General features: G+C 44.9%; 1 protein-coding gene across 2 annotated transcripts; it reads right to left on the bottom strand.

The window, feature by feature from the left end:
- Positions 1-1,993: 1,993 nt before the first annotated feature.
- LOC119277320 (stomatal closure-related actin-binding protein 1-like) lies at positions 1,994-11,141 on the bottom strand. Of its 2 annotated transcripts, none has more exons than XM_037558591.1 (13): positions 9,829-11,141; positions 7,543-7,834; positions 6,836-6,964; positions 5,988-6,080; positions 5,142-5,282; positions 4,913-4,981; positions 4,548-4,631; positions 4,280-4,457; positions 3,979-4,095; positions 3,470-3,528; positions 3,129-3,263; positions 2,599-2,748; positions 1,994-2,513 (listed from the first exon to the last, which is right to left on the bottom strand). In XM_037558591.1, exons 2-13 carry the CDS (start codon positions 7,822-7,824, stop codon positions 2,469-2,471), a joined length of 1,482 nt encoding a protein of 493 aa, XP_037414488.1. In that variant the 5' UTR covers positions 7,825-7,834; positions 9,829-11,141; the 3' UTR covers positions 1,994-2,468. The 2 variants fall into 2 exon arrangements, with proteins under 2 accessions (XP_037414488.1, XP_037414486.1); XM_037558589.1 differs by lacking the exon at positions 9,829-11,141 and adding an exon at positions 8,603-8,996.
- Between the last annotated feature and the right edge of the window lie 1,114 nt (positions 11,142-12,255).

Consider the following 12,255-nt stretch of genomic DNA (forward strand, 5'->3'; position numbering starts at 1 on the left):
GAAACTGCAACCCTACAGGCTCAATGCTTTCGGTATCCGACACCATATCAAGCTGCAAAGCAAGTATTATGGACCCTTTCGAGTGTTGAGCAAAGTTGGTAATGTGGCTTATAAGCTGTTCTTGCCAGCAGATTCCCAAATCCATCCGGTATTCCACATTAGTCAACTTAAAAAGCATATTGGCCCAACAGCAGTTCCTTGCGCGGATCTACCCTTAATTGGACCAAATGGACAGATAAGGACTGAACCAGTACTTGTCTTGGAAATTCGTCAAATACCACGGAACAATGTTGCTGTGGTGCAGTGGCTCGTTCAGTGGGAGAACTTACCACCTGAAGATGCTTCCTGGGAAGATGCTGATTTTATCAAACACACATTTCCGGGATTCTTCAAGCAAACGGTGGAGAGCTGGCGGAAGCACGGCCCACCTTGAGGACAAGGTGGTTTTCAACGAGGAGGCAGTGTCAGGTATCTGAAGTGCAAGACTCTTTCAGTTATCGGACGGCTAGGAGCGGAGACAAGTGGATTCAACGGCTCGCGTGCTCGCCGTAGTTTTAGGGGTACTGTAGTAATTCATTGACTGTAACCAGGGCTATATAACAGCCACTCCCAGCTCCTGCGTGGGCATGTCATTTTTGTCTGGTGATCTAAATCACTTTACTCCTATACTTTACAGCTACCACACTCTGTAATATATACAATTCCTCTTGGCTTGGCCAAATTCGATCCCCAATCAGACCTCAAAACCTAGTTCGTCAAGCTTACTAGTGTCCAGATCCTATCAGTGTATACTCAACGTGGATTTATAAACATTTACTATATACCCTATCCTTTCTCAAATGGATATTTATTTTCTTTTTGATTTGAGAAGAAATTCTCACGTGGATTTTGAACGTCTCATAGAAAATCCGTTGCGTTGTTGAGACTCGCTTTTTTTGTTTGCGGTTGAGACTCGCTTGGTTTGACCCGTCAACGGCTACGAATTCGAGATATAGTACTGGTAGTAGTATAAAACAAGATTTGTCAGAGCGTGCTTGCAGATAGCTGTGCAGTCTTTGCCCTTGTTGTTTACAGACGCTAACAGGCAGGGGAATTTACATTCGGCAACGAAGAAGAAAAATACACTAGGGAGAATTGGTGATGACAGTGACTAGCTTCCCTGTATGAATATTTGCTTCTGTCTGCTTGGAATGCTAATGTCACCTGCTATTGCCCCCTATCCCAAAATACTTGTCGAAGAAATGGATATATATAGACGTATTTTAGTTCTAAATACATCTATTTTTATATATTTTTCCGATAAATATTTTTGGACAAAGGAGTATTACTTACCTAGAAAAGTTTTGATGCCATCGGATAGCTGAAACCGTGACCAGTGAGGTAAGAGCATCTTCAACGGATGATGTAAAGCTTGATGTCCTAAAAAAATCTCTATAGTGCAGAAGAGAAGGTTTTTGTGCACTGTTTTTGTTTCCATAGAAGGTATAAAACTAGTGCCCTAAAATTTGAGAGCAACACGAAATATGACGACCCGACAGCGAGAGGCCAGGAGGCAGATCTGACGACAAGGAGGAGCTCGACAAGGACGGTTACGGTAAACACTGGAATCTGACTGCGGCACAGCGCTCCTGGATGGAAGGCGCCAAGGGCCGAAATGCGGTGGCCGACGAACAAAATCTGGCAGCGCGGCTAAAGGTCACAGTGGCATTGGATTCCCGCCCGTTGGGTGCTGGTGCTGCAAATATACTTTACTTGGAGCTACTCCCTCCGTCCGGAAATATTTGTCATCAAAATGGATAAAAGGGATGTAGCATCCCCTTTATCCAATATAGGCTTGCCGTAAAAAAAGTCACCGCCAAATAGAGACGCATCATCTATTGAAGCTGGGTTTTTTGACGAAAATGCTCCAAGCAGCAGGTTTTGGGCACAACCGCCATTTTACTGTTGGAGATGCTCTAACAGTTTCAAGCTACCAACAAAAAATCATCATAAGTAGTATATAACAAGCATGTGCAAGTCATTAATTATACTCGCAGCAAGGACAAGAATTACAGCGTAGATGAAAAGGTTCTCCCATCTGTACATTTCTTGATAACTCAAGGAAAGCCCCTGGGCACTACACTAAAAAGACTCTTCCCCTTTTCTCTCTCAAATGTTGCAAATATGTAAATACACAAGATACAATCGGCGTGTGCTGCACATCTTTAGAGCATTTGCTAACAGCTGCAGGCAGGCAAATAAAAAGATTGCCTTCACATGAGGGGAAAACCTCGTGGACTTGATCAACCTCCTATCTTTAGAGCATTTGCTAACAGCTGCAGGCAGGCAAATAAAAAGATTGCCTTCACAGGAGGGGAAAACCTCGTGGACTTGATCAACCTCCTACTCTCACAAATATGAATACACAAGCACCCAAATTCACAACCTAATAATATATGCAGCGCCGCAAACCGGGCACGGTTACTTTATCAGCCGCCACCGTGGACTTGATCGCCTGGTCCAGCGAGAACAACCTGCATTCAGCAGATGAAAGGTGTAAACATATTGCTCCACAAGTTCTTATAAATGACGCAAACTCTTGAGCACAATAACACTCACGTTGCAACTGGAAGCAAATTTCCGAGCAAGCATAATCACGGCATTCCTATCCCTGTCCGTCTCAAAAGCTAGAGTGTAGGATAGGCCTTTCCTAGTTTGCCAGAAGACTGCACAGGCCGCAGCATTACCACCGCCTCGGCTTCCACACAACTGAAGATTGCCCAAGAGAACAAGATGGATCGTCAGAAAATAACCTCAAAATATACGGAAACTTTTCGCCAATTCCGATCGAATTGTTTGCATATTCAATGATCCTTAAGTTCTAAACATGACAGGGCTAATGATCAGAGAACATTCTTAAGTTTCTGCGGACTTATATGGAACCATTGCTTGTTTCTGAAATATTATCAGGAGACCTAGAAGGTCAGGGCCCATACTTTTGTTGTAAACTGACAAGCATGGTTATTGAAGATATTGTACAAGGATTTAATGCTACAATCTGACACAACACGTTTAGGAAACAAAACATTACAATTGAATAGACATCACTTATGTTACATATGTGCTGTGAACGTGAGATTTCAGTTTACCTTCATCGTGGTGGAATATGACTCCCTTGCTTTTGTAGACCTTCCTTTCCGAAGCTTCACTCTCAGCTTTCCAATATGAAATACATGGACAGACTTTGATGCGTAGTCATTCCCATTCATTTGGGTGACTACCACCTACAAAGCAGCACAGATGCAAACCCCAATTAATTTATATCCAGTAATCATTCAAACCCACTGATATTTCCTAGAACAAAATAACAAGATTGTGCTTTTTATAGCTGGTCCAATGTTAAGGCAGTAGAATCATCAACGGTAAAGTGTTTTGAAGAAGTTTTATACTGGATTACTGGTATCCTATAGGCAAAGAAGTTAATACATACATTGAACTCAATATCCGCCCTTTTCATAAGCGATTCCACATAACGTTCCAGTCCTGAAGCTGTTCAAAGTACACAACAGAGTCAGCCATTAACACGAGCTTATATCCAATATCAATGACTCATTTTTAAAAGAATGTGTGACACAATGCAGTTAATCAAGCAGGGCCATTGGCAAATTGTAGCATGAGGCTAATTGATATAATACCACAACACAAATCAAGTGGTGCTTATGCCTTGTCAGGTCAAAATAGATGGTGTTATTAAGGTCTACCAAAGGAAGAAAATCAGTGTAAGGCTCAAATGTAGGAAGAGGATGACTGGCACAAGTTGGAATAGTAAATATCGGGTCTGGGATGTGTGGAATTTGCTAATGCTTTATATATCACAAAGAAAGCAACAGAACAGTTCAGTTATTTTCTGGAAGAAACAAATATATCCACATACATCAGTTATTTCCCCCATAATTCGGCAGATAACAGATGTTAAAAGAGAAGTGGGAAATGCCTAACCATGATTTAAAGGGCCATCTGTCTGAACCGTAACTTTATCTACTTTCAAAATTATCTCTGCTTGCAACAATTGGCCAACATCAAATGGCTCTGGAGCATAAGTAAGTTTCGTTGCACCTGCAGCAGAAAATTAAATACATCAACATATAAATAAAGCAAAACAATGATCCAAAAAGGTATTAGATGTTCTCATGAAACATAGTTTAATGCAGAGATTTTTGCCGGATGAGTCTGTTCCTTTCAATGCTCATGGAAGATGTCTAGCAGGCTCTGGGAACTATTTATTTATCAGATTACATACCCGATATGAGCTCTCTGTTGCCTCCGGAAATTACACGGTACCACTGAGCTGGACAGCTTGAGATGTCTGGAGCACCATCAACTCGAGGGACAATACGGAACTGTGATCCAAGAGTATCAGAACCTTCAAGCTCAAAGAGTTTAGAGCTATCTTGTTCAAGCCTCTTGATCATGGCAAGCTGAACATAAAAGTGAGTGGTGATTCACATAGCTCGACATTACTCAAGTTACAATTTAAATAATATGGAGCCTTTTCTAACAGGAATTACCTCTTTCTTTAACTGATTGCAAAGCTGTGTTTTTTCGGATATGAGTGTACGGAGTCCCTGAAGCTCAAACTGCATGTCCATTACCTACGATATTTTGCATGACAACTGTTAGTAAATACATGAGGGGCAAATTGCCACAATATGCTACATTTGGTTACAAAATACATGAAAGTATAAGAAGCGGGGATATAGCATTGAGAAAAAAGACATGCCAATTTGTAAAAAAAGGAGTTAGGAGGGAGTATTCTATTTGAACTTGACAGAAGAAAGGCACATGGAAAAGAGGAAGTATCATCAAAGATTCACATAAACACGAAAACTACAACCCCATGAATAGAACAATGAACCGATGATGCAAAACAAACCTTGCTTGGCTGGTGTAGCATTTTTATTCGTCTAGCCTCTCGAATCTCTTTCCTAAGTTCCTCTATCTCCTGATAAGGAAAAAACAAACAAGATTTTAAGTAAAAAATGTAGCAATTACTCAAATCAAAAGAATCATGTCAGTGCATTTGCATCACCGACTACATAAGAGGAAGTTAATTGAGGAAGCAGTATAGAAATATCCAAGCTCATCATTAATTGAGGAAGCACCTCCTTCTCTCTGCTACTTGATGCTGAATCCTGCTCCTGCAACGCTTTCTCAACTTTTTCTATTGCAGCTCTAGATTTTTCAATTTCAGCGAGTGCAAGAGCTCTTTCCTCTTCAGCTACCTTTCGGGCATCTTCAGTAGCCTATGATACAGAGGAGAATGGTAACTTCGTTATTCAGGTGTAACCAAATGGTGTTATTGTAATGCTAGTAAATACTGATATCTTAATAGGCATTCAGAAGATTGTTGTGAAACATTGCACATACTAAATTATACGAAAATTGAATGTGGCTCGTGACTGAAACTAGGACTGCTTTTCTTAAGTTAGGCACAACACGACCTCGTGAACAGCACACGGTACATTATATGACAAACTATAGCCTTTGGTTATCAAGAATATAAAAAATAAAGACAAAGGCACACAGGATAATTTGCCAAAAGATTCCGTGTTGTAGCTTTAGAGATACAAAATGGCTCAAAAGACAATCTAATTCTCGTAAACATCAAGGTTGAATTAGGCCATTGTGCCAAGTTAGAGCATTCTGCAAACGAGCCAGGCACTCCTAAGCCTCTGGTTTTACTCTCACTACAACCACCAGGATCTACGGACAAATTTACTTTTCATATATGAAATTATGAGTTATCAGTCTTATAAAACAAAAGCCTTACCACATTCTGCTTCAACAATGTCTACAGTATCAGCATGTTACAATATACATTTCCTAATGTACTGACAATTAAAAAAAAAATCTTATGAAGCCTCAAACATTTTTCAGGCTCTCCGATCTGATGTTACAAAGTTTAAACAGGCATGAATAACAAACGATGATTAAGAAATGGGGTAAACCTGCTTGAGGAAGCTAGCCAACTTTTTTACTTCAGCCTTCTCATAAATTAATTCACCTTCTCTTTGAGTAAGTTGAACTGCTAGTGCTTCCACCTGATAGAACATAACTAGTCATAATCACTTCAAAGTTTTTGGAACAAAGGTAATATGAGGAAAAAAAGAAAACATTACAACTGGAGATAAAGAATCATAATTAATAAATATGAAATATGATGGATTTCTTATTTTACGTGCCTACTGAGACTGATAAGCTTAAATCCAAAAATGTGCAACCAAAATTTATTAGTACTGCTTTTCAGAGCATTACATTAAAATAATCTTTCAAATTTGAGAATTTTGAAACAATCAAAGCATCATGTACAAACTATTATGTGAAAGCAAATAACGAAAAAGCACAATCAAGGTTGGAAATTGGTACCTAATATCATGTATAAGAAAAAGGTTGGGCTGTTTGCAGGATGTTAGCTTAGATAGATCGTACACGGGTGAAACTAACTTAACTCATACTTTCAGTTAAGAACAATTCAATCAAATTAAAAGTACTCCCTCCATTCCACAATGTAGTGCCTATAGATTTTTCTGAAAGTCAAACTTTGTCAACTTTGACCAAGTGTATAGAGAAAACTCTCTACACCTACATTACCAAACATGTACATTCTGAAAATATAACTTGTGATGTATCCAATGATGTGCATTTGGTATTCTAGATGTACCTACTTTTCTCCATAAATATGGTCAAAGTTTGTAATGTTTGACTTTCGAAAAAAATCTATAGGCACTACATTGTGGAACGGAGGGAGTAGCTTATAATAGAAGACAAATATTGGCAGTCTAGAGAAGAGATTAACCAGTGAGATAGCTTCATCAGCATCATCTCTGTTTCGACCAGCCACACGGCCTTTCAGCGTGTCTAGAACATCTCTGAGCTTCTTCAGAAGAACCTGCCTGTCCAGGGAAGCTGCTTCTCGCCGCTTAGCCTGAAACATGAAGCAACAACTTTAAAATAGAATTTCAATGCAAGGAAGTTAGTACGAGTAGAATGTGATATTTATCCTATTTGGCAAGGCCCCATGGAACCCATATACTTATCAATTTGAAGCGGATTTATATGCTCCTTTGAAAAGGAAGAATCTCCAGGAACAAGAGGTAAGCTATAAATGAAGTATGACTGTGAGTTCAACAATGAGTGGATCAATTAATGTGAGCTCTAGAGGCACGCTCTGGGGACGCTGACACTGTTAGGGGAGTCTGATAACAACTCCACAATATGGTCACTGACAGATAAGTTATCAGGTATAGTAATTTCACTAACTCCAAATATGTTTATAGCTTACCTCTGGGGAGCTCCAACGACACATATCCGTATCTAGGTGACATGCCACATCATTCTTTATATAAGAAAGCATGTGAAATTCTAACCAGGGAACCATGTCTTGTGTGAACAATCTACAGCTAATTACAACAACTTTCATATATGTGTCGTTGGAGCTCCTTATATGCTCACATTGTTGATAAAAGTCAGAACAAGATGAAGTGCTTGGACTGATTAGCATACCTCTTCAGACAACTTGGAGGCACCAGTCAGACCCTTCTCAAACTTCTCCCTGAGATCACGCACTGACAGCCGCTTTCGCTGCTCTAGCAGTTGTGTTGTTTCTTTCGCAACAATCTCCTTCAAAGGCACAACCTCGTGCGCCTCCTCTGGGTCAATGATTTGGTTGTTTGGCCCAATCCTGTAGTCCGGAAAGTGGCCCTTGGGGAAGTTAACATCAGAGGATACCATGTCAAGTGCATCTTTCTGCATGCCTTCTCCTGAGTCATGGATGACCCTCGTCATCTGCGGTACTCTGATATAGAACAGAACAAGAATATATGTATTTTTAGTGCTACACCACATAAAGTTGTAATGCAAGTAGAACATATGAAGGTGCTAGCTGATAATATATTGGGCATGTCTCATGGTGCAAGCAACCTGCCTCAAGGCTATATGAAATCAGGTCCAGCAAAGCTGCGGGAATCTAAAATGCTTTGAATTGATGGTTATTTTTCATTCGCATAGCTGAGATTGTAGAAGCACATCACAACAACTTAACCAGGAAGCAAATTTAACCCAACCAAATATCTACCTCACCAAAACTAGCTAAATCTGCATCATCCGGTGAGTTCAAGAGTTAAGAGTTAAGAAGCAAGATCGAAGCAAGTAAAAGGAGCAGGCTAGGCTTTACAATTAGAGGTGCTATGGATAAATAGGCCAGTTCAGGGACATGAATTCTGGAAGAAGACAAAGCGACAGCCTTTGGGCTAAAAATTGCTAATCGGTGCAACATACTAGATTCAAGGTAAGCTATGACAAAACCCGCGCTAATTTGTGTGGAAGAATATAAATTTCTTACCAGCAACAGGGAGACAGCCTCTTAAAAACGTGATTGGATATATTCTGTAACGAACTGACAATACAGCCCAACCAACTAACTAACTGAAAAACACAGTCGCTGAGACTTGAAAGGAACAAATTTTAGGACAGGAAGGCAAGAAGTCATGCAAACTTTTGTCGCTACCAAATCCAAACCTGCAAATCCCCAGCATGAAGTGACACAGCAGCAGGGGATCCTCACCTCATGCGCGGCCCCCAGGATCGCCGGAGAGCCGGGCTCCTCCACGCAACCCCGCCGCCGTCCCACGAACACGAACTGACTGGAAGTCTCTGGAGCACGCAACTACTCTAGCAGCGGGCAAATGGCGGAAGGGCCCTCCGCCCAATCCAGCTAGGGTTTTAACCCCCTTGTGCTTTCAGAAAAGCTGGATGTATGGATCGAGGCTGTTGCTTTCGATCCCGTGGAATCCTTTTTCGGCCGGTGGCGAGTTCGAAATTTGGTTGCGGGATTCGGGTGCTGAGGATGACGCCGACGGGCAGACGGAGGAAAAGAAACGACGCAAGGGAGGGGAAAGGTGGAAGAGTACGGCGTGCTGGTGACGGAAGCAGGCGGCAGAGGGGAGGAGGAGACGGACGGGGAGAGAGAGAATCGTCATTAGTACTCTAACCATTCAACGACGGATTAGCAGCAGGCTGGTGGATTAAATGTGGGCCCACCCTTTTTTTAAAATGGGCAGGGCCGGGGGCATTGATGGTATTTGCTTGGTACAGTCAAAAGAAGGATGGACTCGCACTGTCACTGGACGACCATTTTTCTAAGCTCGGATTCGAATCGCTCCTGGATGTTAATCTAGTACTACCGGACAGTACTCCAGAAGCGCTCCTGGTGGTGGTGTGATACTTGTACCCGTACGACGCACTTGTAATCATTCGTACATACGTATTCTCTCCTGTGTGTACTCTACAGCACGGCCTACTTGTAGAATATGTAACACAGAAGCATCATCTATGCTTGCTTACGGGGCCAGTGCATTAGTAAGACCAACTCCAACGTGGGGGACAGAAAACGCGGGCCAACACGGCAACAACGTAAATGGACGAGTATCTTTTTTTGTCGGCTTGAAATCAGATTTATTTGTAAAAAATATATTCATTGTACAAAATTCGATCAGGCGGATTAAATTAGCGAATCTTTGCGTCGACAAGTTGAAGTCGGCCTAATGCAGGCCCGGCGGCGTAGAGTTCCTCTCCCTTTCGACGATGTCCGCGTCACGCGATTCCAACACGGGAACAAGCAAGCTGCCCCGCCGGCGACTTCGTACTGCATGGCCGGTGGCCGGTGCAGGCCGGTGAGCCGTTTCTGATCGCTATTTCTTTTCTTCCGAATCGTTGGCTTATAGCAGCTGCTAGTAATTGTTTACGTGTAATATTACATGCGCGCGTGTGACGGTAGATGATTAGACGAACCTGTCCTTTCTCTGCTCCCGCGTTATCTGGAAGGCCAGTGATGGGCGCCGGCGCACCGGCCCAAATTTGGGCCGGTCCTAATCCCACCGTACGATCAGATTCCCTATAACCGTCTGATGCGCTTATTCCTCGTCCCCATTATCTGCAACCAGAAAAAAAAACAAAGCGATCACATCTCCGCGCAAAAAAGAGGGTCGAGGTCAACGCCCGCGTCAGATCATCCTCCCCCGCCCCCGTCAGATCGTCCTCCCCTGGCCACCGCTCTAACTGCATCACGGAGCTCGTCGCCGCCGCCGTAGCCGTCGCAACTCGCCGTCATCACCGTTGAAGCTCCTCGCCGTAGTTGTTCCCTGCCTCGCCGTCGTGGGTTGCAACCTTGTCCGTCGCTGTTGTGGCCATGTTCGTCGAGCTCTGGCAGGGTACTGCCCATGGCTGCCGGGTCTGTGCCGTGGTCGGTTGAAGCAATCGTCAAACACGGTTGTAGCACCCCTCCATAACGGTTGTAGCACCCACTCGGACAGTGCTCTGTTCGTTGAGCTCCGGCGAGGGTAACCGCCCTTGGCCGCTTGGACGGTGCCGTGGCAGGTTGAAGCATCGCCGACCACGGTTGTAGCACCAACCATAACGGTTGTAGCACCCCATTCAATCATAGCTCCAGCAAAAATAGGATGGTTCTAGCAAAAACATGGTTACAACAAACAAAAGGTACGGTTCCAGCAAAAACAGAGTATGGTTCCAGCAAAAAACATGGTTTCGCATAGCATTGGCAATGACCGAGAAAACAAAAAAAATACATGGTTCCAGCAAAAACAAAGTATGGTTCCAGCAAAAACAAAAAAAAATGGTTTCGCATAGCATTGGCAATGACCGACAAAACAAAAAAAATACATGGTTCCAGCAAACAAAAAACATGGTTCCAGCAAAAACAAAGTGTGGTTCCAGCAAAAACAAACAGATTGCCGTCGCTGGATCGCAGCAAAAAAATTGGTCCGTTCCAGCAAAAAAACTGGGTCGCCGCCGATCCGTAGTTGCCGGCCCCAGCAGCACGCACCACCGGTTGCAACATCCCGGCGGGCTGCTCCCAGCGCGCACCACCGGTGCTGGCGTGTGGGTCTTGTAGCTCTCATCCAATCCATCCATGGTGATGTTTGCTAGATGAAGAAGATGGGGGAAGCAGGAGGGTTGTGGAGAAGAGAGCGATGGCGGAGGAGCAGCACCGGAGACCAAAGCGTGTGGGGGAGGAGCAGCATCGGAGACCAAAGTTTGGGGCGATGGAGCGATGGAGCAGCGTGAGAAGAGATAGATGAGAGGAGGAAGACGCACGGGAAGAGAAATGAGTGGACGAGAGAAGTCCTGGTGAAGATAAGAACGAAAGAAACAAAAGCGGTTGTGGGCCAATAGAGAAAACGCGTGGCGCAACACAAGGGACCGGCGCAGTGTTCGGCCGGTCGACCGGCACGCAACGTTTCCCTATCTGGAAGCCCAAGGAAAAAGGTACGACGGAATCGATCCGTGACGGAGATCGCTGGCTTCATGATGGCCTGTCGAATTTCATCATGACGTCCGTCTGGACCAAAGAGAAACAAATGAATGCAGAGGCGGGCCGCCCAAGCCTGGCAATGAACGATGAACCTAGGAGTACTAGTAGCTTGAAATGAGAAGCAAACAAGAGGATTGAACGCGGTAAGAGCAACTCCAACCGCGCGACCCATTTCGTCCGTCACCGTCCGTTTGGATCGGCGCGAATAAAAATTGAGGCCCAACGAGCCGACCCAAACCCAAAAATGTGTCCGCTCCGCGTCCGCGCCGACACAGTTGCGGCCCAAATTTGCATCCCAAATGCGTCGGCGCGGACGCGGAACGGACGCCACGCGTGCCTCCTCGATGTCCGTCGTGGCCCCACCTGGCGGTCGCCCCAACTACCCGCCCCCTCGCCGGTCAGCTTAATTTATGACCCCGGACCCACGCGTCAGCGACGACGGTCGTCCTTTTTTAAGCCGATCGTGTGGCGGGGCCGTCCTCATCTACTTCCGTCCCCATCTAGGTCAAGCTCGCTCCCCCGTCGCCGGCAAGCAAACCCCAGCCACCCCAGCCGCCCAAATGGGGCTCTTCTCCGGCAGCAGTAGCAAGTCGAAGGGCAAGGCCCCCGCCGTCCCCTTCCCCACGGAGTTCACCCCGGCTCCGCCTGCGCCGACTCACCGGCAGAGGCAGCAGGTGAACGTGCCCGTGCACCAGGCGGAGTGGCACTGGCGCCACCGCGTGCCGCTGCCGTACCCCGACGTAACGCTGCCGCACGACTGACATCTGGATCCGGAAAGGATCCCAGTGCCGGCGGCGCCGCGGTCGGCTAGGGCGCACGCGAAGGAGGTGCGTCGCCGGCGGGCGCTCCTGACGCCGGAGAAGCGCGGTGACGAGGCCTACGCCTAC

Source organism: Triticum dicoccoides, chromosome 3B, assembly GCF_002162155.2.
Source record: "Triticum dicoccoides isolate Atlit2015 ecotype Zavitan chromosome 3B, WEW_v2.0, whole genome shotgun sequence".
Taxonomy (NCBI): Eukaryota; Viridiplantae; Streptophyta; class Magnoliopsida; order Poales; family Poaceae; genus Triticum; species Triticum dicoccoides.

Coding starts and splice junctions, on each gene's coding strand:
- LOC119277320 (XM_037558589.1), bottom strand. Junction 4,982..5,141: donor CAAGTAGCAGAGAGAAGGAG/GTGCTTCCTCAA, acceptor TTTCCTTATCAG/GAGATAGAGGAACTTAGGAA. Junction 4,096..4,279: donor CAACAGAGAGCTCATATCGG/GTATGTAATCTG, acceptor TTTCTGCTGCAG/GTGCAACGAAACTTACTTAT.